Here is a 25,572-nt window from a genome sequence, read left to right on the forward strand (position 1 = left end):
AAGAATACAAAGTCAGAAAGTTGAATTTTGCCAACTAAATCAACACTACAAATTGGTAAAACAAAAAAACTAGCTTACTTGCAGAAATTTATATCCAAGACGCACATGCTCGATGACAGGTAGACAATCAAAAAGCTTGGTTGGTTCAGAGGTTTTGGGTCCATAATAATATCCATCAAATATAACAGTTGAAAGATGTTCAAAAGGTTTTCTAAAACACAAAGAGTTAAAAGCACCAAGCATGTGAAAGAACTTAAGATATGGAATTTCAATATCGAGGTTACCAATATTGGAACAATATTTTATAGAAAGTGTTTCAAGTAAGGGGCATTTGGAGATGAAAGTTTTGAATACATTGGTATAAAAACGAACCCGTAGAAATTTAAGAGAAATCAACTTAACAAATCCTTGAAATCCCAATGGAACTTTGAAAGCAAGATTGGAAAAAGTCAAGCACCTTAATGTCACACATGAGAACAGAAATGATGGCAATCTATGGAATCTATCTCCTCCAATATCAAAGACAATTTCCCTAACATCTTTCTCGCTCGGGTAATGAATCACCTGGTTAATCTCAGGATAGGCTTTTAACAATGGAACATGAAAAGTAAAATTGAAGATGGGTCCATCATGAAGTAATAGAACTTTATAAATATTAAGAAAGAGTTTAGTAATGTTGGGTTCTGAGGCAGAAGGTAAAACTGATTTCTGATAAAAAGTATTGTCAAATGCTAATTTGGAAAGGTATCTCGACTTGAACCTCCATTTCTTGGAAAATATACAAGTCTTCACTGCTTCATGAAGCGGCAGACAAATTAGAATATTATTTATGATGTCATCGGGCAAGTTACTGATTCTATCGGTCTCTGAACTGTTCGCAATCTCTTTGCCCGGGTGGTTATCCTGAAAATAAGAATCAATAAACAGATATGCAAAAAATGAAGTGAACTCATCATTTTAACAAATTAAAAAAGAATGAACGGCTTACCATTTTTGTTCTTCCTTTGCTGCTTTGAATTAAATTTGTTCTGCTGTTTGAACAAACTTTTGATTAAATAGGGAAGTCAGAGTAATTGATGCAATGTAGTGTGTCGAGAAGTTGAAACTGTGCAAATTTAATGACAGGCAAAGAAAGAATTTAATAAGGAGGGAGCAACAAGACAGTGGAATACTTTGGAAGTGTGAACAAACATATACAGGGCAACTGATTACTTTAAAAAACTTTGATTATTAATTTTCTTTTCCAATATAAGAAGATGGGCAGTCAAAAAACTTCATAACAATTTCATGAATTGAACCATTTCTGAAATATGGAGTTCATACCTTTTCGAATGCCGGGGTGAGTAATGTTTAAACACTTTTCTATAGCTAATATTAACCTTTCCAATAAGAACTTGAAATTTGCTGAACAAAACATTATACCACTAATAAGTTCTTGAATATAACTGCTTATACATAGATGCCTTACATTCCAGACCTAAAAATATATAGTAAAAATTGAATCGAGCATAGTGCCGAATACTCCTTTTTACGCTGGTAATTACCCATTACTTGCTAAATGATGATTTTCTACTATGTCTTCTCTTGGGGAATAGGATCAAAGCCATTGAGAAATGCTGTTTGTTGTGGTATGAATTTTGTGATTTTAGTTTAGGACTAATAGCAGAGTGAGTACAAGTAATAATGAAAAAAAAAACTATTTAATTTCATAAGCAAATCAATTAACTATAAATCTTAATTCTTCTTCTTGAATTTGATTCAATAAGAAATCTGATCGCTTTAAGAAGTTTCAAAAATGACACAGCTGCATTCGTATCATCAATCAGCTCTTGAAATGCCTAAAACAAACAACTTATTCTTTTTACAATAGTCATATCAGAAAATTGGAGCATTTCTCAAATACAGAGTTGAATCTATTGTAATAGTATGACCAGATGTTTGTCTTCATTCAACAATGTTAGTAATATTAATATGAGAACAAAAATGTAATAGCTTTTTGGCACACAAACTGTCTCAATCTCAAATTGGCTACAACAAGATTGTACTCTATATAATGCATAGATCAGTTAAGGATCGAGTCACGTAGCTAGCTGTAAACAGAAACAACTTATAAGGAAAATATTTGGTCCCTTCTTCTAGTCATCAAATGACTTGAAAGATAACAAAAAAACACAATGCCTTGGACCAATCCAGTTTATAAAGATTTGCTTTGACAAAATAACCACCAATATTTCAAATAAGAGGTCAAATGGTAAGATTATAGTACTTGTTTTTGCTAAGACAAGAAAAATAATTTGATTTACAGGCTTAACTAACATCCTAACCTTCACTGCCATAATTACTACCTTCACCACTGCCACTATCATCATCACTACTATCTTCACTATCATCATCATCATCAGGATCTATGCACACAATTTCTGCTTTATTTGACGAACATTGAAATTGAGTTATCTCTTTCAGAATCTCAAGTCCTTCCTCAGCAACTGTTTTTGTGTGAGGCTGTATAAACATTTTTTCTAGTGCCACTGATTCAGCCAATAAGAACTTAATAAAATCTAGTTCAGCTTTTATTTCTTTTATGTATTCCATCTTCATCTTCACCACTCGAAGCTTTTTCAGTGCATTTTCTAAGAGGTCTTCCACTTTTAGAAGTTGTGGAGCCAGAGACTCTAGTTTATTGTAATAACAAGGTGCAAAAGACTGGAGAAAACACATCAAGCATAAGTTTTGAAAGGAAATATGAAACATGAGGTACAAAGCAAGATAATAAATAGGAAATTACCCCAATCTCAAGCTTCTCTAAGTTAGGAGAGCTCACAATCAAGCAAAGAACAACCGAGACCTCATTCGAACACCAAAAACGTATATCAGGCAATTCAAGAACTCTAAGACATCCAAGAGAAAATTTTCTTGGCATAATTCCATCACGCAGGCACTTGAAGAAAACGCAAAAACACAATGTAAGAAAGTAGAATGTGCGGGTTATTAGCCAAAATGGTACCCAACCTTCGCACTTTGTATCAAAATGGTACCCAATCTTTAATATGTATCAAAATGGTACCCAACCTTCTAACGTTTGCATCGAAATGGTTTTTATAACAATTTTCCAGCCACTTTTGATGACGTGGCAACCGGAAAACTAATTTTTTTATTGATGTAAAATAAGAGTTCGTTTTAAGTTTTTAAATTATATAAAATCTTATTTGTCATCAGATGTGGCAAAAATATAAAAAATTAGTTTTCCGGTTGCCACGTCATCAAAAATGACCGGAAATTGTTTAAAAAACCATTTCGATACAAACGTTAGAAGGTTGGGTACCATTTTAATACAAATTAAAGATTGGGTACCATTTTAATACAAATTAAAGATTGGGTACCATTTTAATACAAATTAAAGATTGGGTACCATTTTAATACAAATTAAAGATTGGGTACCATTTTGATATAAGGTGCGAAGGTTGGGTACCATTTTAGCTAATAACCCTAGAATGTGCCAACTAAATCATTACTAAAAAATTGGAAAATCTCGATACAAAGTAAACAAAATTAACAAACTTACATTCACAAATTCACGTCCGAGACGCAAGTATTCGACGACATGCAGACTCTCGAAAAACCTGGTTGATTCAAAGGCGTGTCTGACAAAATGTCCATCAAATATAACCGTTGAAAGATGCCGACAAGGTTTTCTAAAACAAATTGACTCGAAATATCTAGAGAACTCAAAGAACCTAAGATTCGGAAGGTCAATATCGAGATTACATGTATTATCACATTCTTTAATAGAAAGTGTTTCGAGTAATGGGCATTTGGAGATGAAAGTTTCGAACACATTAATATTATAATTAACCCACTGAAACTCAAGATATATCAACTTGACAAATCCTTGAAACGCCAATGGAACTTTGAAAGAACACGAGAATAAGGTCAAGCGCCTCAATGTCACACATGAGAACAGATATGATGGCAATCTGTAGGTTCCATACTGATAATCTCCTCCAGCATCAAAGGAAATTTCTTGAACATTTTTCTCGCTCAGGTAAAGAAACAACTGGTTAATCTCAGGATAATCTCCTAACAACTGAACATGAAAAGTAAAATTGGAGATGGGTCCATGGTGAAGTAATAGAACTTTATAAATATTAAAAAAAAGAGTAGTAATGCTCCGTTTTGATGTCAGATAAAAAGTATTGTCAAAAACCAATTTGGAAAGATATCTCCACTTGGACCTCCAATTCTTTGACAAGACGCTAGTCTTCACTGCTTCATGAATTGGCAGACAAATTAGAATATTGTCTATGATGCCACTCGGCAAGTTACTGATTATATCAGATTTTGTGTTGTTCCGGTTATCCTGAATATCAAAATCAATGCAGATATGCACATAGCAAACTCATCAATTTACCACCTACATTAGGCGCTTCCGATAAATTTATAAATATATGAAAATCCAAAATCAAAAATACTATAACAATTAAAAAGAAGGGAACAGTTTACCATAGCTTTAGAAGTGTGAACGAACAAAATAAGCAGAACAATGCTTCGTGAGTTTGTAATAGCAGAATATAAACAAAATAAATATTATTTCGAGTTAATAATATTCAAATTTTCAAAATTGAAATTTTTTTCTTTTCTAATACATAAAATAAATAAAATTAAAAGAAGAATAGTAAATTATTACTTACAGAAAACAAAAATCAAATTAAATAGCTCATTAATTAGTAGGTTAAAAATAGAAGTTTAGTCCCAGTAGAAGTTTAATAAAGAAGGTTTTGTGGTGTTTGTTTTGTAATTGAATGTGAATTGCATCAGTTAGGCTAATTTAGGAATAATTTATAATTATAATTGAGGAATGTATATTACTACGGGCAATGTTGTCTGAGGAAACCGAATGATTTATTTGAGCAGCATGGCTAATAATCACCCATGGACCCTCAATTTTAGGGGTACGGGCGCTAAACCCCCTGATGTTTAAAAACGGGCGCTAAACCTCCTAAGTTTTGTGTCGGCGCTCACCATGGCCTTTTTGGACGAAAATACCCTTTGTGCCGTCTTTTATTTGGCGGCTGTCTTTAAAAAAAAAAAAATTGACTGACACCATGTGTCAGTTGACACGTCATCAAAAGACAAAAAAAAATAAAAATACCCAAAACACCCCTAAATATAATATCTGATAAAAAAAAACTCAACACAAAATCCAACCACCTGTTCTAACCCAAACCACCCCAACCCAACCACCTCCGCCACATCACTGCCGGAAAATTTTCCGGTCATCTTCTTCAAGTGAAAGATGACCGGAAAAAATTTTCCGGTCATCCGGGAACAGATCCAGGCAAGGATCTGTTCCAAGAACAGCAGCAAAGATCTATTCTTGGAACAGATCCTTGCCGGATCTGTTCCAAGAACAGATCCTTGCTTAAGGATGACCGGAAAATTTTTCCGGTCATTTTCCGCTCGGAGAAGATGACCGGAAGAATTTTCCGGCAGTGGTAGGGTGGCGGCGGTGGTTGGGTGGGAGTGCTGGTTGGGTTGGTTGTTATGGTTAATCAAATGGTTAGATTAGATTGGGTTGGTTTGTTTCTTTTTTGTCTTTTTCTAAATTAAAGTAAGGGTATTTTGGGTGTTTGAAATTTTTAAGGTATATTTCTGACGTGTCAGATGATATGGCAATGTCAGTTTTTTTTAAGACTGAGAACTGACTGAAAAAACGGCGCCAGGGGTATTTTCGTCATATTTGGAGCTTAGGGGGTTTTGTGAGCGCCGACACAAAGCTTAGGGGGTTTAGCGCCCGTTTTGAAATATCAGGGGGTTTAGCGCCCGTACCCCTAAAATTGAGGGTCCATGGGTAATTATTAGCCGAGCAGCATCCATACCATCCGGGTAAATCAGCCCCTGGAAGGCCTTAAACAAACCATCCTTGTTTATTTATGCTTTTTACAGTAATCATGTGAAAAACTGAAAGAAATCTTAGTTTGAACTCGCATCCGTGTCGGACAATTTTACCATATTTCGCATTTTATCATATCTAACGTTGAAAACTTGTCAATTTCACCTCATTCGCATTTTATCGTTTCAATTCAGGGCGCAATGAAAACCAAAAATTCGAAATAGGTTAAAATTAAAAAAATTGCTATGTTGGGGTGGAATTGAAAACAAAAACAGAAGCCAGAGTTTTTTCAGCCTATTAGCCTCATTTAAATCTTGAAAGAAGAAAGACTTCAACTTTTCCAATAATCACAAACAACAATTTTCATGAACAGACCTTATATTTTTTGAATGAAAATAGAGAGAATCGGACATCAAACATCATAGCTAGACGGGCACCCTTTTAGCGTCTCATCACATGAAATATCTCCCTAAAAATATTATTAAAATAATAAAATCAATTACAAAACAGATAGGTAGTTTTAATGCCATTAGAGGCAATAACATCTAACAAAAAAGGAGCAGTACTCCACCAACAAGTTAAAGCAAAATCTAAAGCTATTTTAGAAAAGATGTCAGCTTCAACATTTCCTTCCCTGTAAATATGTGTAGCAACAAAAGTCATATCCTGCATTTGCTCCAAACATCGTTGCCAAAAAGTCTTCCATTGCCAATGAACTTTACAAATACATTCAGGGGCGGAACTAGAAAATTTAAAATTGGGGGGCAAAAAAAAATTATCGTAGAAAATATAACTAATTATAATAGAAATAAAAATAATATATTATCAAACCATAATACATATATACACTCAACTAAATAGTTAAAATGCTGGTAAAATTTATAATAACTATATATAAAAAAAAGTTGACGTATTAAATTGTTCTTTTTCAAAAGTTTGCGGGGGCGGACGCCACTTCACCCTAAAGGGCTGGGTCCGCCCCTGAATACGTTGTCTCAACTACCATCGAACACACTCTAGCCAAATCTTGTACCATCCATTGACCCGAGCCTCGTTGATTGCATAAAAAACAACAGCCATTTCGGCTTCATAAGCAAAACAAACATCGAGAGGAATAGCAAAGCATCTATGAACAAACCCACAATGATTTCTAATCACACCAGTTGCTACAGCAATCCTAAGAAATCTTAAAGCCGCTCCATCAACATTAATATTCATCCAACTAATTGACGGAGGACATAAATAGACCTTATTGAATACAAATTTGAATATACCTTAGGATTGTAACACATAGAATATATGTAAATCATCAACATTGTAATTGCAATCAGAGACAGAAAATTTCATAATATATATATATATATGCTATTTAATTCAACAAAATAATACCCATCTGGGATACCAGAACAAATGTTGTCTAGACCAAAAAACATTATACTATAGGAAAATTAAAATAATTTACATAAGCCAATTATTATGCTAAGGAGAGAGTATATATATTTGATTTGCTTACAAGGAATGCTCTGTTTGTGCAAAATGAGTTATAATATTTCAGTAGTCAAACAATCTTGATAAGATAAAATGACAAACAGTTCCTATGTTTTTTGCTAAGACAAGAAAAATGACCTGATTACATCCTAACCTTTCACTCCTAACAATATCAACATTCAGCAACACCGTCGGGGATCCAGGTATAAAATTTCTGCTTTCTTTGATGCTCGCTGAAATCCAGTTATCTCTTTCAAAATTATAGATACTCCCTCAGCAGTTGTTCCGTAGCCAGGCTTTATAAACATCTTTTCTAGTACCACAGATCCAAACAATAGAAACTTTGCAAATTCCAGTTCAGGTTTTACTTTTGCTGTGTTTGAGATCGTCATCTTCACCACTCGAAGCTTTTTCAGTGCATCATCTAAAAGGTATTCCACTTTTAAAAGTTCCACAACAAGATGATCAAATTTACAATCATTTCCTACAAACTAAGAAAAAGACTCATCAAAAGCTGGTTTTTATGGCAAATATGAAAGGTGACGTGCAAAGCAAGTAAACAAATAGAAAATTACCCCAATATCAAGCTTTAGCAAGTTGGAAGAGCTCACAATCAAGCAAAGAACAGCAGACATAATCGTTTGGACAGAAAATATGAAACACAACGTACAAAGACAGTGAACAAATAGAAAATTACCCCAATCTCCAGCTTCTCTAAGTTGGGAGAGCTCACGATCAAGCGAAGAACAACAGAGATAATAGCCGTCCACCCAAAATATACTCGAGGCAGTTCGAGAACTCTAAGACAGCCAAGAGAAAGTCTCCTTGGCATTCTTCCACCAATAAGGTACTTGAAGAAAATGAACGAATGCAAAATAAGAAAGAAGAATTTGGCAACTAAATCAACTTTACAGAATTCACAAATCTGCATACAAAGTAAACAAAAGCAACTGACTTACATGCAAAAATTCAGGTCCAAGACGCAAGTGCTCGACAACAGGCAGACATTTAAAAAGCTTGGTTGGTTCAGAGGAATAGGGTCCGCTAAAATCTTCATCAAATACAACTGTTGAAAGATACTGACTAGTATTTCTAAAACAAATAGCCTTACAAGAGCCGGAGAAGCGAAAGAACTTGAGATAAGGAAGGCCAATATCGAGGTTATCAATTTGGTGACAGTCTTTTATAGAAAGTGTTTCAAGTAATGGGCATTTAGAGATGAAAGTTTCAAATTCGCCTTTGGTATCAAAATAAACTGAGTCAAACGTAAGAGAAATCAACTTAGAAAATCCATGAAATGTCAATGGAACTGTGAAAGCACACGAGGACAAGGTCAATTTCCTCAATGTCACACATGAGAACAGATATGATGGCAATCTATGCATTCCATAACCACCTTCTCCAAAATCAAAGACAATTTCATGAACATCTTTCTCGCTCAGGTAAAGCACCAAGTGGTCAATCTCGGAATAGTTTTTTAACAATGGAGCATGAAAAGTAAAATTCAATATGGATCCATGGTGTAGTAATAAAACTCTAAAGATAATAAGAAAAAGTTTAGTAATGTTAGGTTTTGAAAAAGAGGGTCTTATCGATCTGTGATAAAATGTATAGTCAAATACCAATTTGGGAAGATATCTCCACCTGAACTTCCAATTCTTTGACAATATACTAGTCTTGACTGCTTCATGAATGGGCAGACAAACTAGAATATTATCTATGATGTTGCTCGGCAAGTTGCTGATTCTATCGGATCTTGAGCTACTCACAATCCTTTTAGTGGACTGGCTATCCTGAAAATTAAAACCTAATCAAAGGTATGTACAATAAACTAAGCAGATTATAACTATCCAAAACCATATAAACTAACAAATTTAAAGGTAATGAATAGCTTACCATAGTTTTCTATTTATTTCCCCCCTCGCTTTGCTGCTTTAACTTTTTTTGCAAAATGATGAATACCCAAACTATAGAAAGAACAAAATAATGAATAGCTTACCATAATTTCCATTACTAAACTCTTTCTTCTAATATTTATAGAGTCAATCTCTGTAAACACCTCAATCAGAAGTATAAATAATTTAGTAAAGCAGACATAAAGAATTTATAATCAAATTAGAACCCTATTTTCTCCAAATTCTAACCCTAAGTCCCACGTAAACATTACTAACCAAATTGATAATAAAAATAAAAATTCTTGCAAACTGATGAGTACCCAATTCTTAATTTCCACTAAGCAAGCAAAAAATATCAAAATTAGTGAAATTCAACATTATAAAATTGAAACTTACTTTCGAATAATAGATAATTCAGAGATAGACTGCTTGATCGGTGGAATTCAGACGTCCATTTCACGCCTTAGTGAGACTCTTCGATTCTTTTGGCAGTGATGACAGATGATTGTCGTCTTTTTCTTTTCAATCACGGTGTGTCGTTTAGGGTTTTTACAACTTTTAGAACAAACAGTCAACGCACCCCTTTAAACATGTTATATGGGATCATTTAATCTAATTTATACTTTTTTGAGCAACTAACCTCAATATTCTTCATTTTTGGGTCAAATAACCCCATAATTGTATTTTTAAAACACGTATTATACAAATCGGAGGTGACAGATACAAAAAAGTAAATTATATACTTCTCTAATTGTTGCGATATAATTATTCTAAATCCATTTTTTGAAATAAAAAATATAAATTATGAGTTATTTGATTCAAAAATGAAGAGTTTTGATATTAGTTGCTCAAGAAAATATAAATTGAGTTAGATAATCCCGTGTCACAAGTTCAAGGGGCTCGTTGACCCTTTATTCATTATTTTTTGAATGTTTATCGCACGCAACCGTTGCGCCACGTCATTTTTACAACAAGCCAATGAGGATTTACAATAGGGAATCTTTTAATTAACATTTATTTTTTTATCATTAATTTTTCCACATGGCTAGCGCATGATTGGTATGTTGGACGAATAACATGACGCAACGGTTGTATCCAATAATTATTCTTATTTTTATAGGTCTATTTGTAATCTTTACTTTCAGCACTTTATATAAGTTTACAAAACTATCTTCCTTTACTTTCAGCATGTTAATGTATTGGCCGATATCTCAAGGTATGGGATGATGGCTCTTTTAATTTTCTTCATGTATTGGCCAATACTCTCATGTCTTAGACGAGACTCACATGCCAAATTCACTTGGGCATATTTTGGACCAAAAGTCTCGGACGACACCTCAACGTTTCAGACGAGAAAAAGCTTAAATGTTTAAAATAGGAATAATTACAAGAAAATACTAAAACAAGAAGGACTTTTCATGCGGTACATATTTTTTCCTGTCTCTTTTCATATGGTACATAAATTATGGGAATCTTTTCAATTTCTACCTTTTTACTGACGTCATCGTGACGTCAGTGTACATCTATCAACATGTGCACCAGCTTTTGCTGGTGCACCTGCTTTAACGACCCACGCCGCGCGTGATGCGTGGGTCATTGTTTATTTTTGAAGAAGCAGGTCATTGTTTCATGGTTCTTATTTTTCATACTTGTTCATTGTATTTCTTAATTTTTTTAAAACAAAACAAAACATATACTATATATTATTTATATATTTCATTGTTTATGTTCTATAAAAAAATTTATTTATTATACACATAATTTATACACATATTTATTTAAATTATATAGAAAATTTATACTTCTTCACTGTTTTTATTAATTTTTTTAAAAATAAAACATAAATATTTTATTTATATATTTAATTATTTATATTCTATAGAAAATTTATTTATTATATATAAATATAAATATTAAAATTTTAATTTTAATTTTAAAATATAAATATATTAATTTTTTTTATTTTTGTTAAAAAAAATAATTTATATACATATTTATTTAAATTATATAAAAAAAAATATTTGTTATATATAAATTTTAAAAATATAAATTTAATTTTAAAATATAAATTATAAACAATGACGGCAGTAGAATTTTATTTATTGGTGTCGATACATCTCCAATAGGGAGGGAGCCAAGTAGTTTCTAAGAGTGCCCTTGGCCCCTCCCAAAAACATTTAGCATAAAACCTCTTAACTTTTTATTACTTACAAATAAATAATGTAGTAATTGTGCTTAGATTTTTATATTACTTGATTCTCTTTTTTTTTTTAAAACGTCTTCTTAAGTTATTTATTTTAAATATATTTATTTAATATAGATTTTTGATCATTTAAACTATTTTTCTTGTTTTTTATACATTTTTTATTTGATTATATATATATAATCATATTTGATACATCTCTGATACATATACGATACATTTCCGATACATATATGATTCATTTCTTATACATATTTGATACATTGTCAATATATATTTCATTCATATTCGATCGTTCAAAACGTTTTTTTAATTTACATATTCGATACATATTCAATACATCCCTGATACATATAAAATACATCTCTGATACATATTTATGATACATTTTTTAGAAGTGTGGGAATTTTTTTATATATATTATAAATATTTGATATATTTTTAATATATAATTTATACACGATAGATACATTGTTTTACTAAATTTATACATGATAGATATTTTTTTAAAATATAATTAATAAATATATCGCTTATATAATTTATACATGATAAATACATTAAGTAGATACATTATTGGCGCATAATTTATACATGATATGTATATTTTTTTACCACATCATTATATATAATTTATATATTTTTTAACAATATTTATGATACAAAATTTATATATAATAAATATATTATTTATATATCAGACCCGTGTTCGGTATGTATAAATAATGTATTTTATAAATAACTCACAATTATATTTTTTTAGAATTGTATGATTTGTGTATTTTTATAATTTTTATAAAATTATAAAAATAATTGATAGATTTATATATTTAAAAATAAAATTAACATTAAAATTAATTCTAGTATTCTTAAAAATTATATAACATAAATAACTCATAAATTATATTTTCTAGAATTGTATTATTTGTGTATTTTTATATTTTTAAAATTTAATCAAAAAATAGTATATTATTTTTAAAACTGAAATTAATTTAATATTTTTCAAAATTTATATAATATAAATAAATTATTTATATAATTTAAATAAATAAATTATCCATATTTTAAAGAAAGAAATGTAGTTTTTAAACAAAAATAAAAATAAAAGAACCCATGCATCATATGCATGTGCTAGCAGGGCTGACCCATGCGTCAGCCCTGCACTGACGCGCGTCAGTCTTTTGTTAAAAAATAAAAGCCAACAATATTTTTCGTATTTTCTGTAAATATATGACAAAAATAGGCACACATGTAAAGAATGAAGGAAAAAAGGTACACGTGTAAATTATTTCCGTTTTTAGGATACTTTTGAAAGATACCCTTTAAAATATGTGTTTCCTTGCTCCGCAAACTCCCGATTTCACCCAAGATCACGATGCCAAGCCTTTTTCCACTCTTTTAGCTCCATATCACCATTATCAAACCTCAAACACCTAAAAAACAAATGAAAAACAAAATACGTCAAAATGCTCAACAAAACACGATAACATGACAATAATAAACCTGATAAATAGGAGTGAATTTACTCCTATCATAATAACAATTTTTTTAATAAAAAAAATTTGAAATTAATAATTTTTAAATTAATAATGTTTTAAATAAATAATCTTTTAATAACTAATTTTTAAATAATTAATATTTAAATAAAAAAATTTTAAATAAAAAAATTTTAACTAATTATTTTTTCTAAAATAAATATATTTCAATAGATAACTTTTTTAAATAACGAATTTTTTAATATATATTTTTTTAGTTATTTATTTTTAGCGGCGGAATTCAAAATCCGTCGCTAATTTAGCTCCGTAGCTAAATTTGACAAAATACGTCGCTAAAAGTAGTGCGATAACTCCCGCCAATTATTTGACGGATTTAGCGATGGATTAAATCGTCATTAAAGCCGTCGGTAAAATCCGTCGGTAAAACGCAGTATTCTAGTAGTGTGGTGTTGGCAGATTAAGGTTAATCATGATTATAACTAGGATCATAATTAGGATTAGTTAGAGATTTAATTAATAGGGATAATTAGGAACGATGGTTAATTAAATACTAATCTCTTTTTTGTTACACAATTTCCAGGTTGTTTTGATCCTGTTCGCTCGAGAATGAGTTTTCTAATCTTTTGTGCCACGTTGAAAGGGTGAATTGATCGTTTGTTCTTTCTTATTTACAAGTCAACTAGTAATTTGATTATTATTCTCACATAGTCAGAATATATACAGATACATATCATTTGAACCTTCACAGTTCGCAAAACTATATCTATATTTATTTAAGTAAAAATTTAAGAAGACCACATTCATCTAATCCTAAATTGAATGACTCTTTTATTTATTTTGTTCATATTTCCAAAGCTGTTCCACACTCTCATATTTTGTTCATTCTCATGTTTTATTTATTTTGTTCAACTTCTCAGTACACTCTAATATTCCCTCTCATTAAAAATTCGAAAATCAGATGATAATTTAACTGCTCTATATAATTATATACTTATAAGTTTTCAAAGCAGTAACGAAAATAAAATAAAGGCAAAGCAGCAAAGTAATTAGGGAGAAAAAGAAAACCAAAACTATGGTAAGCTTTACATTCTCTGTTTAAATATACTTAATCACTCTTAATAGAAAAGAGTGAATAATGCTAAGTAACTCAGTACTATGGCTTAAACTTTGTATGTATTTAAACTAGTTTAACTCGATTAGTATTCTCTGTGTATTTATATTGATTTTCAGGATAGCCATATCACCAAAAAGACTCGAAACAGCTCTAGACCTGATTTAATCAGCAACTTGCCGACTGAGATTATCAATATTATTCTAACTTGTCTGCCGATTAATGAAGCAGTGAAGACTAGTATTTTGTCCAAGAAATGGAGGTTCAATTGGAGATACCTTTCAAAATTGGTATTTGACGAAACATTTTATCAGACATCGGCATTAACTTCTAATGCAAAACCAAATACTACTAAACTCTTTTCGAATATCAATAAAGTTCTACTTCTTCACAAAGAACCCATCAATATTACTTTAAAGTTTCCATTGTTTCAAATGTATCCTGAAATTGACCAGCTGATGCTTTTTCTTAGCGAAAAAGACGTTCATGAAATTTCCTTTTATATTGGAAGAAGTTTCCTGAGCGAGAAAGACCGTAGAGTGCCCCCATTTTTGTTCTCATGTGTGATATTGAGGAGCTTGACATTGTCTTCATGTTCTTTCACAGTTCCATTGGCATTTCAAGGATTTGTTAACTTGATTTCTCTTAAGTTTCAGTGGGTCCGTTTTAAAAACAATGCATTCGAAATTTTAATCTCCAAATGTCCATTACTTGAAACACTTTCTATACGAAGTTGTCCCAATAGTAGTTACCTGGATATTGACCTTCCTTACCTTAAGTTCTTTTACTTCTCTGGATCTTTTGAGTCTATTTGTTTTAGAAAAACTAGTCAGCATCTTTCAACAATTGTAATTGACGGATTTTTTTTCCGGACCCAAGACCTTTGGAACTACCAAAATTTTCGAACGTATGCCTGCGGTGGAGTATTTGCGTCTCGGATATCAATTTGTAGATGTAAGACAGTTATTTGTTTTTGGCATAATCACCTAAAAATACCTCACCTTTTTAAATTTTTCGTTTATGGCCTCCCTTTTAAAATCTTCAGTTTTAGTTAATTTTTCAATTTTCATTTTTAATTGTAGCATTAGTCTAAATTGGAGTGGAATAAAATTCAAATATGTTGTTTATATTACTTCTTATTACATCAATTTGCATTTTTAACATAATAAATTTTAGTCTAAATAATAAAAAAAGACCAAACCTTTCATGAAAGTTTCACAAAAGTTCAAACCTTTCAATTTTATCCAATTTGTCCTTAAATGCATTATTTCGTTTCAATTTTGTCCAAGTATGTAATTTTACTCATGTGGCACATACGTGACGCTAATGTGGCATGCCACACATCAACACCACATAAAAAATTATGTAGTTGGACAAAATTGAGACATAATCATGCGTTTCAGAACAAATTGGATAAAATTGAAAGGTTTGGACTTTTGTGAAACTTTTCTGAAAGATTTGGCCTTTTTGGTCATTTGGTCTAAATTTTAAAAATGAAGTAATATGAGAAGTTTATTTTTTAACTCTAATTTAAAAGTGAAAATTGAAAATGGGCTAAATTTTAAAGATTTTAAAAGGTGAGACCATAAATTTAAAAAAAATTAAAAAAATGAGATATTTTTGAGTGATTAGACTTTTTTTTATTATTATGTATGGAGATTTGCTAATTTTCTTGTGTTGCCTGCGAAGTTCTATTCTCTAACTTTGTATTATTGCGTTTTCTTCGACAAGTACTTCGGAACAATACCGAGGAAACTTTCGGCAACTCTCGCCTGTCTTACAGTTTTGGTACTGCCTGAAATTTGTTTTCGGCGTACGACTGAGGTCTCTGCTGTTGTTTGCTTGATTTTGAGTTCACCTAACTTACAGAAGCTTGAGATTGGGGTACTAAATTTTCTAATTGTTCACCTGCTTTGTACCACATGTTTCATATACTTTCCCATAAAATCTGATGTCTGATATTGTGTTATTTTCGTAGTCTGTTGCATATAATAAGGATGAAAAAGAGGTTTTTGCTCAGGAGATTTATAAAGTAGAAGACCTATTGGATAATGCACTGAAAAAACTTCGACTGGTGAGGATGAAGCTCTCAAAGAAAAAAGATATAAGACCTGAACTGGAATTTATAAAATTTCTATTGGCTGGATCAATTGTACTTGAAAAGATGGTTATACAGCCTGCCCTAGGAACTGTTGCTGAGAAAGGACGACAGAAGATTTTGAAAAAGATAATTAGATTTCACCGTTCATCAGAAAATGTAGAGATTTTATACTTAAATTGTGGCAGTGGCGGTGCATGTTGATTTTGATAGTTTGAAACATCGGAATAAGTTGTCTGAATTAGGCGTTTCAAGAGCTGTACGACTGTGTTGTTTCTGTAAGCTGAAAGGCGATCAGATTTCTCGCGAATCAACTTGAAGAAGTAGAATTAAGATTTGTAAATAGGCACACTGCATACACAGTCTGAGTTTATATGTAACGTGCTTATGAAACTAAATAGTATTTTTTGAAAATGCCTTATAAGAAAATGGAGAAAAACTTCCTTAGAAATTTAATGACTTCATTATATGCTCAGACTGTGTTCGTAGAAATGACTCCATTGAATGTTAACTGAAAGAACTCTTAGTATAAAAACGTCAAAAATTAATTTATTTTTTTGGCATTTTATTACGTGGCTATTGATTATTTTTTAAGGACATTTAAAATTTGTTGTAAACTAAATTAATTCGTCCCAGTAAAACGGAAGGAATGAAGGGGGAGGTGAAAAAAATTGTCTTACTATTACACACATTAAAAAAAGCGTCTCAAAAGGTGAATTATTAGAGACGAATTTCTATGCGTTGCAAAGAAAAACGTCAATGATTCCCCATTTTCTTGTAGTGTGTCTCGAGCCCAGCTCCTGAAGTACTTGGTTTAAAGAATACTCTGAATGCCCTTTAGCTTTTAAGGCCCTAAAAGATTCAAAGGTGATTCAGAAATAATAGTCCACACTCAGGTGCTTCACTGCAGGTAAATCTACTTACCTGAATAGAGTTTAGTCTCATAAATTGAGACTGTTAAGATGAGACATATTTTTGAAACACAAGACGCTCCTAAAAACAATCAATACAGAGGTTATTACTAAGCAGGGTTACGGATTATGTCGGAACTTCAACTTTTGAGCATATTGGTAGACCAAGATGGTTATCCTAAAAACCAAAATCAATACACAGGTTATTAAAGTATCTATTCAAATAGTGATAAATATTACAGAAACACTCATCACAGATCACCTTATAGTTCACCAAAATATACCTTATTCATGCTAAGTTGGCAATAAACCCAATTCCCGTGCATATATTGCTAATCAAATTGATATTAGAGTTATAAATTACTGACTACCACGCAAAAATCGGACATTTCTAATCAAAATGATTATAAACAAAATACGCTAACCGAATTAACCTCACTGAATAAAAATAAAATCTGAATAACCTCAAAATCTAAAAACTGAAACCAAATAGAATGAAATACATCAAAGTTTTGAATAATAGATAATGAAAAATTGGAAAAATTAAGGTTGATACCTACAGCAAAGGAGAAAGCTGTTGATGCTTCCAGCGCTATGGCGTTTGCTTGGTGCGAAAAACAATCATCTGGGACGGAAAGCTGTTGAGCATTAGCAGACTTTGGCGGCCTCCCCTAATATATGTGTACATGATAAAACTCTGATGCAGCTTTTAATGGCTTACATAACTCGACTGGGATTGAGACTGTTATCCTCCGGAATGAAACAATCAAGTTACTTATGGCCTCTGCTGGCAGAAAACTATAGCAGATGTAAAATGTCTAACAAGACAAGCTAAATGCGATTATTCACGGGATGAAGGTTGCAGGAGAGAGGAATTCATGGAATATTTCAAATCAAGTTGTATATTTTGATCATCTGCAATAAAATTGAAGTTAATGCTTCAAGGCAAAGACAATCATAATGTAGCAAAATGATATAACCAATAAAGCCCAAGGAGATGGTTTCATAGGAGAGGAATTCATGTCATGAGACTCATGACACCTTACTGAATAAATTTAACATATGAATAAACCTTAGCATTGTTACACAGGATAGTATGCAATTCATCTTAACATGAAATCAGAAACTCGGGATTTCGTAATATATCTGCTAACTAATTCACCAAAACGATAAGCATCTAGGAAAAATAATTTGATTCTAAATTGCACGCACAATCAAACATCATACGCTTCACTACCATCACTACTAACTTCACTACCATCACTACTAACTTGACTACCATCACTACTAACTTCACCATCATCCTCAGCATCTAAGAATTCAATTTCTGCTTTCTTCGATGAACATTGAAATTGAAGTGTCTCTTTCAAAATCTGAAGCCCTTCCTCAGCAATTGTTCCTTTGCGAGGCTGTATAAACATCTTTTCTAGAACTATCGATTCAGCCAACAGAAACTTAATAAATTCGAGTTCAGGTTTTACTTCTTCTGTGTGCAAGATCTCTATCTTCACCACTCGAAGCCTTTTCAGTGCATTATCTAAAAGGTCTTGTACTTCTAGAATTTCCAAAGCAAGAAGCGGCAATTGTATTTCATCCATATATGAAACAGACTAAGAAAAGAACACATCAAACATTAGTTTTGCTGGAAAAATATGAAACATGATGTACAAACCAAGTAAACAAATAGAAAATTACCCCAATCTCAAGAATCTCTAAATTAGGAGAGCTCACAATCAAGCAAAGAACAAACGAGACCTTCTCCGTAAACCTAAAATTTAGTTCAGGCAGTTCAAGAACTCTAAGAAAGCCAAGAGTCGTTGAAAGTTTCCTCGGCATTGTTCCTTCAACCATGTACTTAAGAAAATGCAAGAATATAAAGTAAAAAATCAGTATTTTCCAGCTAAAAACACTACAAAATTGGAAAATCTCCAAAAAAAAAACAAAAATAATTGGCTTACATCAATAAAGCCAGACCCGAGACGCAAGTGCTCGATAAGAGGCAGAGATTCAAAAAGCTTGGTCCCTTCATAGATCTCGTGTCCGCTAATAAAATCTCCATCAAATATAACTGTTGAAAGATGCTGACAAGTTTTTCTAAAATAAATAGATATAAAACAACCATCGAACTGAAAGAACTTAAGATGAGGAAAGTTAATAACAAAGTTATCCATTCCGAAGAAACAACTTTTTATTGAAAGTGTTTCAAGTAATGGGCATTTGGAGATGAAAGTTTTAAATTCATTGAATTTGATATGAACCGACAGAGAAATCAACTTAGGGAATCCTTGAAATGCCAATGGAACTTCGAGTAAACATGAGGACAAGGTCAAGCGCCTCAATGTCACAAATGAAAACAGAAATGATGACAATGTATAGCATCCAAAAACAGGTGTTCCAATATCAAAGTAAAATTCATGAACATCTTTCTCACTCAGGTAAAGCATCAATTGGTCAATCTCGGGATAGCCTTGAAACAATGGAACATTAAAAGTAAAGTTGAATATGGGTCCACGGTGAAGTAATAGAACTTTATAGATATTAAGAAAGAGTTTGGTAATGTTAGGTTTTGCAGTAGAGGAGGGCCTTATTGAAGTCTGATAAAAAGTACTGTCAAATACTAGTTTGGGAAGATATCTCCAATTGAACCTCCATTTCTTGGACAAAATACTAGTCTTGACTGCTTCATGAATTGGCAGAAAAACTAGAATATTATCTATAATGTTACTCGGCAAGTTACTGATTATATCGGGTCTGGAGTTGTTCTCAATCTCCTTTTGGTTAGCCTAAAAATCAAAAGCAATTGACATAAAAAATCATCCTATTACAACTTACATTATAAGATTCCAACCAGATTATAAATATCTGAGATTACCATTTTTTATCTCTTCCTTTCTTTTGCTGCTATATCAATTCCTGATTCCAGAGCATAAATGAGACATTTCTAATCAAATTGATGATAAAAACAATTGCTGCGGCAATTAACGAAAACATAAAAAGTTCATGGGGGAAATTGATAAATTTAACAAGCCAAATCATAATAAGAGTATAACACCTTTATCACTATGCATTGCAACACATCTATCATAAAATACAAGCTGACTAAGAATAGACTAGTTCTTACGGCAACTACTTTATAGAATACTTGAACAAATCTGTGATAAATTGTTTGTGAAATTCAACATCTGGGTAAAAAATACCCATTGATAAATTTAGCTCTTCTAGGAAAATGATGAATACCCAATTGTTATTTTCCACTAAGCGAGCAAGAAAGATCAAAATTTTGTGAAATTCATCATCTGGGTAAAGTAAAAAACCAATGCTTTATAGAAGCAAAATAAAAAAAAATGGAACTTTAGAATAATAGATGATCAAATATTACAAAATTATGGTTATACCTATAATTCAGAGGTACAGAAGAGCCAATTCTGTTTGTCATTGCAAATGGGGTTCTTTTCACATTAGGGTTTTAGGCATGGAAAATGATATTTAACCCACCATTTTATTCCCTCTTTAATTGTCGTTTCTTACATGGCAGTATTTCATTCGTCAAATTCTTTTATTAAAATATTTTAAAAAACAACTTTTAATCCATCTATTCTTTTATGGCCAAATCATGTGGGCTAAAAATGAGAGTTATATAATTACTGGGTAGACATATTTTGGATTGATGGATTTAGATGAAAAAAATATGTAAATTTAAATAAAATAGTTGTTTAGCATGGTTAAAAGGTGACGAAAATTTATAAATTATACGAAGTTTAACAGAATTTATAATTCGAAGTGTTCATCCTCAAGGAGGATAAAGTGGTCGAGTTCATCCTCCTTGAGGATGAACCTAGATCTGGGTTCATCCTTCTTGAGGACGAACACTTCGGATTTTTTTTCTTCCGGATGAATAGATGGTGGTTGGAGGTTTAGCGATTGGTCGGAATGCGAGAGGAAAAAGCGGTCGTGGCAGGAATATGAGAGGTCGGAATGGCGGAATTAAAATTAAAATTTTAATTTATTAGGATTTAATTAAGTTATAATTAGATGGTAGATTAAATTTAATTATAATTAATTAAGTTAATTGAAAAAATTAAAAATCTCACTCTCTGAAGGGTTTTTTTGAGCTAAAAACGCAAGTTTTGGGTTGATTTGTACCAAAAGCGGCGAGAATGACTTATTTAATATTTCGTGCCAATTTGAGGGGTGAATTGATCCTTTGTTCATAACAATATTATAAACATGAATGACTTCTATAAACGTAGGTAATTTCCCATTACTTGCTAAATTATGATTTTCTACTATGTCTTCTCTTGGAGAATAGGATCAAAGCCATTGAGAAATGCTGTTTATTGTGGTGTGAATTTTGTGGTTTTAGTTTAGGACTAATAGCAGAGCGAGTACACGTAATAATGGGAAAAAACTGTATTTAATTTCATAAGCAAATCAATTAAATTGGAAACAATATATATCATTATGCAAAAGTGTATTCAAATAACAAACAAAATCACAAGAATACCCTCATTTTAATGAGGTGTTATGATATGATTGGTTTTGTCCACGGATGACGTGGTAGACTAGGTCTACCTAAGAATTTCTCAAGAACTCAGACTGTGCGTGCGTCTATTTACAAATCTTAATTCTCTTCTTGTAGTTGACTCAATAAGAAATCTGATCGTTTCAACAACTTTCAAAAACAACACGGCTGCATTCGTATCACAATCAGCTCCTGAAATGCCTAAAACAGACAACTTATTTTTTTTACAAGGTACTGCAGTTACCCATTTCCTTTGGATTTTTACCTGTCAGGCTATTGTTTGCCAACATTAACCATAGATGCTGTCAGGATATTGAAGAAAAGATTGAGAAATTGGAAACTAGGCAGATTTTCGTATTCTTTCGGAATGGAACTGTTAAATCGTTTAGAGGAAATATCCTGTACTTTAACCTTGGCATCTGAGAAATTTCGACAGATAGTGTACCCGAGAAATTGTTGAAACATAAGTCTAATCGAACAACATTTTGTAACTTGAGGGATACCTGAAGTATATAATCCACCAGTATATGGATTTCCATGCAATAATAGAAAATTCACCTTAGTAAAACAAACAAAAATCTTCTGTACAGAACCTCCAAATCAAATCTAAAAATGTAACCTACTCAAATTCAAAAGAGGCTGCGGAATTACCTGAGAAAAATTACTGTTTCCCAAGAACAAAGCTTTAAGACTCGAAATCGAGCATAATTCAGATTGAATTTCTCCATTGAATTTGTTTCACCACACATTGAAAATGATGAAACTCTTACAGTTTAACACCACTTTCACTAACCAACTCGTGAAATCGTTTTCCGAAAAATCCAACTTTTGCCGGTAATTAGTTTAAAATCAATATAGAGTCTATTAGTTCAAAAGTATCAGCGAGTAAAAAGGCTTGGTTAAGAAAGCAAAACTTCAATACGAGACCCGGTACTCCAGTTTATAAGGGTAAAATTAATCAATAAGATAAAACAACCCCGATGATCATACCTCTGTTTTTGTTAATGTAAATATCAACAAATAATTTCTGCATTAATTGACTAAAGAACACAAGTTCATAGGGAAAATTGAAAATTTTCAGAACCTTAATCTCAAAATCTTAATAAGAAATAAAAACAATTTCAATGTTTTTCTGCCCAAGACAAGAAAAATAACTTGATAATCAGGCATATCTAACATCCTAGCCTTCATTGCAAATAATATCAACATTCAGTAGCATCTTCAGGATCTAAGAATAAAATTTCTGCTTCACTTGATGAACGTTTAAATCGAGTTATCTCTTTCAAAATCTTAAATCCTTCCCCCGCATCCGCTCCTTCTGCAGGCTGTATAAACATCTTTTCAAGAACTACTGATTCAGCCAGCAGGAACTTAATAAATTCCAGTTCAGGTTTTACTTCTTCTTTGTGTGAGATCTTCATCTTCACCACTCGAAGCCTTTTGAGTGCATTATCTAAGAGATCTTCTACTTTGAAAAGTTCCGGTGCAAGAGGATCAATATTATCATCAGCTGCAAAAGACTAAGAAAAAGACACATCAAACATTAATTTTGATGGGAAATATGAAACATGGCGTATAAAGCAAGTGAACAAATAGGAAATTACCCCAATTTCAAGCTTCTGTAAGTTAGGAGAGCTCATGATCAAGCAAAGAACAGCAGAGACATATTTCTTACACCCAAAATATACAACAGGCAGTTCAAGAATTCTAAGACAACCAGGTACTTAAAGAAAATACAAGAATACAAAGTAAGGAAGTTGCATTTACCAACTAAGTCAACAATACAAAATTGTCAAATCTAAAAATACGAAGTAAACAAAAATAACTGGCTTACTAGCAAAAATCCAAATCCAAGACGCAAATGCTCGATGACAGGAAGAGATTCAAAAAGGTTGGCTGCTGGTTCGTAAACATAACCATCAAATAAAGCAGTTGAAAGATGCTGACAAGTATTTCCAAAATAAAGAGCCTTAAAATAGCCACTAATATGTAAGAATTTAAGATAAGTAATGTCAATATCAATATCGAGGTCACCATTAGTAGTGCAGCTTAATATAGAAAGCGTTTCAAGTAAGGGGCATTTGGAGATGAAAGTTTCATATACGTTTGTTCTAAAACAAACCGACTGAAACTTAAGAGAAATCATTCGCAAATCCTTGAAACCAATGGAACTCTGAAAGTACAGCATGACAAGGTCAAGCGCCTTAATGTCACACATGAGAACAGAAATGATGGCAATCTATGGAATCTATTTTGTCGAAAATAAAGGTCAATTTCACTAACATCTTTCTCCCTCAGGTAAACTATCAACTGGTTAATCTCAGAATAGTCTTCTAACAATGGAGCATGAAATGTAAAATTCAAGATGGGTCCGTGATGAAGCAATAGAACTTTATAAATATTAAAAAAGAGTTTAGCAATGTTGGGTTCTGAGGCTGAAGGTAAAACTGATTTCTGATAAAAAGTATGGTCAAATGCTAATTTGGAAAGGTATCTGCATTTGAACCTCCATTTCTTGGAAAATATACAACTCCTCACTGCTTCATGAATCGGCAAACAAATTAGAATATTATCTATGATGTATCCCGGCAAGTTACTGATTCTATCAGTTTTTGAAGTGTTCTCAATCTCTTTGCCCGACTGGTTATCCTGAAAATAAGAATCAATAAACAGATATGCACATAGTAAAGCAAACTCATCATTATAACAAAGTGAAAAAGAATTAACAGCTCACCATTTTTATTCTTCCTTTGCTGCTTTAAATCATTTTGTATGGTGGCTGGTTTAACAAACTTTTGATTATATAGGGAAGTCAGAATAATTGATGGAATGTATAGTGTGTTGAGAAGTTGAAAAGGTGCAAAATTAATGAAACGCAAAGAAAGAATTTAATAAGGTTGAATGCTTTGAATCTGGAACATGGCTAGTCATAATAAAATAAAATTAATGAAAGGATTTAATAAGGGGGGAACAACAAGACAGTAAAATTCTCAAATACTGAGTTGAAATCTATTCTAATAATTTGATTTGCACCTAACCTTCACTGCCATCATTACTAACTTCACCACCGTCACTATCGTCATCACTACTATCTTCACCATCATCATCATCAGGATCTATCTATGCATACAATTTCTGCTTTATTTGATAAACGTTGAAATTGAGTTCTTTCTTTCAGAACCTCAAGTCCTTCCTCAGGAACTGATCTCGTGTTAGGCTGTATAAACATCTTTTTCTAGTGCCACGGATTCAGCCAATAAAAACTTAATAAAATCTAGTTCAACTTTTATTTCTTTTGTGTTTTCCATCTTTATCTTCACCACTCGAAGCTTTTTCAGTGCATTATCTAAGAGGTCTTCTACTTTTAAAAATTCTGGAGCAAGAGACTCTACTTCATTGTAATCATAAGGTGCATCAGACTATAAAAAAAAATACATCAAGCATTAGTTTTGAAGGGAAATATGAAACATGGCGTACAAAGCAAGTGAACAAATAGAATTACCTTAATCTCAAGCTTCTCTAAGTTAGGAGAGCTCACAATCAACCAAAGAACAACAGAGACTTCATCCGAACGCCAAAAACATATACCAGGCAGTTCAAGAATTCTAATACATTCAAGAGAAAATTTTCTTGGCATAATTCCATCAATCACGCACTTGAAGAAAATACAAAAACACAATTTAAAAAAGTAGAATGTGCAAACTAAATCAAGCTCTTCTTGTAAACTAATGAATACCCTAATATGAGAATTTGTGAACTTCAAAAGAACCAATACATAACTGAAACCAAATAGAATAAAATACATGAAAGTTTTGAATAATAGAGGATGGAAAATTGGAAGAATTAAGGTTGATACCTATAGATGACTAGAAGCCAAATCTGGTTGTTTCGTAGAGAGTCAGAGAAAAGCCAAACTTGGTACAATCCAATGGGTATCTACTATGCAGGCTGCTATTTA

The 25,572-nt window shown here is 31.9% G+C and overlaps 5 protein-coding genes across 9 annotated transcripts; 1 reads left to right on the plus strand and 4 right to left on the minus strand.

Moving 5' to 3' along the window:
* Positions 1 to 2,188: 2,188 nt before the first annotated feature.
* LOC130015351 (F-box/FBD/LRR-repeat protein At1g13570-like) lies at positions 2,189 to 4,548 on the minus strand. Its single transcript, XM_056105279.1, has 4 exons — positions 4,501 to 4,548; positions 3,563 to 4,357; positions 2,786 to 2,938; positions 2,189 to 2,703 (listed from the first exon to the last, which is right to left on the minus strand). Exons 1-4 carry the CDS (start codon positions 4,501 to 4,503, stop codon positions 2,320 to 2,322), a joined length of 1,335 nt encoding a protein of 444 aa, XP_055961254.1. The 5' UTR covers positions 4,504 to 4,548; the 3' UTR covers positions 2,189 to 2,319.
* A 2,782-nt stretch (positions 4,549 to 7,330) lies between these two features.
* Positions 7,331 to 9,843, minus strand: LOC126671483 (F-box/FBD/LRR-repeat protein At1g13570-like). 3 transcript variants are annotated; one of them, XM_050365251.2, is made up of 5 exons: positions 9,670 to 9,842; positions 9,275 to 9,345; positions 8,338 to 9,171; positions 8,076 to 8,228; positions 7,331 to 7,869 (listed from the first exon to the last, which is right to left on the minus strand). In XM_050365251.2, the coding sequence occupies exons 2-5, from the start codon at positions 9,275 to 9,277 to the stop codon at positions 7,558 to 7,560; spliced, it is 1,302 nt and encodes a 433-aa protein (XP_050221208.1). In that variant the 5' UTR covers positions 9,278 to 9,345; positions 9,670 to 9,842; the 3' UTR covers positions 7,331 to 7,557. The 3 variants fall into 3 exon arrangements, with proteins under 3 accessions (XP_050221208.1, XP_050221209.1, XP_050221210.1); XM_050365252.2 differs by having other exon boundaries at positions 7,735 to 7,869; positions 7,954 to 8,228; positions 9,670 to 9,843; XM_050365253.2 differs by having other exon boundaries at positions 7,750 to 7,862; positions 7,954 to 8,228; positions 9,670 to 9,843.
* Positions 9,844 to 14,107: 4,264 nt separating this feature from the next.
* LOC126671488 (F-box/FBD/LRR-repeat protein At1g13570-like) lies at positions 14,108 to 16,580 on the plus strand. Its single transcript, XM_056105074.1, has 4 exons — positions 14,108 to 14,122; positions 14,203 to 14,931; positions 15,773 to 15,967; positions 16,062 to 16,580. Exons 1-4 carry the CDS (start codon positions 14,108 to 14,110, stop codon positions 16,383 to 16,385), a joined length of 1,263 nt encoding a protein of 420 aa, XP_055961049.1. The 3' UTR covers positions 16,386 to 16,580.
* A 1,558-nt stretch (positions 16,581 to 18,138) lies between these two features.
* On the minus strand, positions 18,139 to 20,587 carry LOC126671481 (F-box/FBD/LRR-repeat protein At1g13570-like). Of its 2 annotated transcripts, XM_050365249.2 has the most exons (5): positions 20,488 to 20,587; positions 19,965 to 20,005; positions 19,051 to 19,875; positions 18,788 to 18,946; positions 18,139 to 18,702 (listed from the first exon to the last, which is right to left on the minus strand). In XM_050365249.2, exons 2-5 carry the CDS (start codon positions 19,965 to 19,967, stop codon positions 18,307 to 18,309), a joined length of 1,383 nt encoding a protein of 460 aa, XP_050221206.1. In that variant the 5' UTR covers positions 19,968 to 20,005; positions 20,488 to 20,587; the 3' UTR covers positions 18,139 to 18,306. The 2 variants fall into 2 exon arrangements, with proteins under 2 accessions (XP_050221206.1, XP_055961234.1); XM_056105259.1 differs by lacking the exon at positions 20,488 to 20,587 and having other exon boundaries at positions 19,965 to 20,459.
* Positions 20,588 to 22,621: 2,034 nt separating this feature from the next.
* Positions 22,622 to 24,788, minus strand: LOC126671490 (uncharacterized). 2 transcript variants are annotated; one of them, XR_008790359.1, is made up of 3 exons: positions 24,349 to 24,386; positions 23,219 to 24,263; positions 22,622 to 23,134 (listed from the first exon to the last, which is right to left on the minus strand). XR_008790359.1 is itself a non-coding variant. In XM_050365262.2 (2 exons), exons 1-2 carry the CDS (start codon positions 23,252 to 23,254, stop codon positions 22,817 to 22,819), a joined length of 354 nt encoding a protein of 117 aa, XP_050221219.1. In that variant the 5' UTR covers positions 23,255 to 24,788; the 3' UTR covers positions 22,622 to 22,816. The 2 variants fall into 2 exon arrangements, 1 of the variants encoding a protein (XP_050221219.1); XM_050365262.2 differs by having other exon boundaries at positions 23,219 to 24,788.
* Positions 24,789 to 25,572: the final 784 nt, after the last annotated feature.

Source organism: Mercurialis annua, linkage group LG3 (assembly GCF_937616625.2).
Source record: "Mercurialis annua linkage group LG3, ddMerAnnu1.2, whole genome shotgun sequence".
NCBI lineage: Eukaryota > Viridiplantae > Streptophyta > Magnoliopsida > Malpighiales > Euphorbiaceae > Mercurialis > Mercurialis annua.

What these genes read in the sequence shown, in the direction of transcription:
- LOC130015351 (XM_056105279.1), bottom strand. An exon ending in TCGGACGTGAATTTGTGAAT is followed by an intron (nt 2,939 to 3,562) that starts GTAAGTTTGTTA and finishes GTTTTCTTCAAG; the next exon opens with TGCCTGCGTGATGGAATTAT. An exon ending in TAGAGAAGCTTGAGATTGGG is followed by an intron (nt 2,704 to 2,785) that starts GTAATTTCCTAT and finishes TGTTTTCTCCAG; the next exon opens with TCTTTTGCACCTTGTTATTA.
- LOC126671483 (XM_050365251.2), bottom strand. An exon ending in TTGGACCTGAATTTTTGCAT is followed by an intron (nt 8,229 to 8,337) that starts GTAAGTCAGTTG and finishes ATTTTCTTCAAG; the next exon opens with TACCTTATTGGTGGAAGAAT. An exon ending in TAGAGAAGCTGGAGATTGGG is followed by an intron (nt 7,870 to 8,075) that starts GTAATTTTCTAT and finishes TCTTTTTCTTAG; the next exon opens with TTTGTAGGAAATGATTGTAA.
- LOC126671488 (XM_056105074.1), top strand. An exon ending in GTCAGCATCTTTCAACAATT is followed by an intron (nt 14,932 to 15,772) that starts GTAATTGACGGA and finishes TTGCCTGCGAAG; the next exon opens with TTCTATTCTCTAACTTTGTA. An exon ending in TACAGAAGCTTGAGATTGGG is followed by an intron (nt 15,968 to 16,061) that starts GTACTAAATTTT and finishes TTATTTTCGTAG; the next exon opens with TCTGTTGCATATAATAAGGA.
- LOC126671481 (XM_050365249.2), bottom strand. An exon ending in TCGGGTCTGGCTTTATTGAT is followed by an intron (nt 18,947 to 19,050) that starts GTAAGCCAATTA and finishes CATTTTCTTAAG; the next exon opens with TACATGGTTGAAGGAACAAT. An exon ending in TAGAGATTCTTGAGATTGGG is followed by an intron (nt 18,703 to 18,787) that starts GTAATTTTCTAT and finishes TTCTTTTCTTAG; the next exon opens with TCTGTTTCATATATGGATGA.
- LOC126671490 (XM_050365262.2), bottom strand. Translation starts at nt 23,254, where the DNA reads ATGAGCTCTCCTAACTTACAGAAGCTTGAAATTGGG. An exon ending in TACAGAAGCTTGAAATTGGG is followed by an intron (nt 23,135 to 23,218) that starts GTAATTTCCTAT and finishes TCTTTTTCTTAG; the next exon opens with TCTTTTGCAGCTGATGATAA.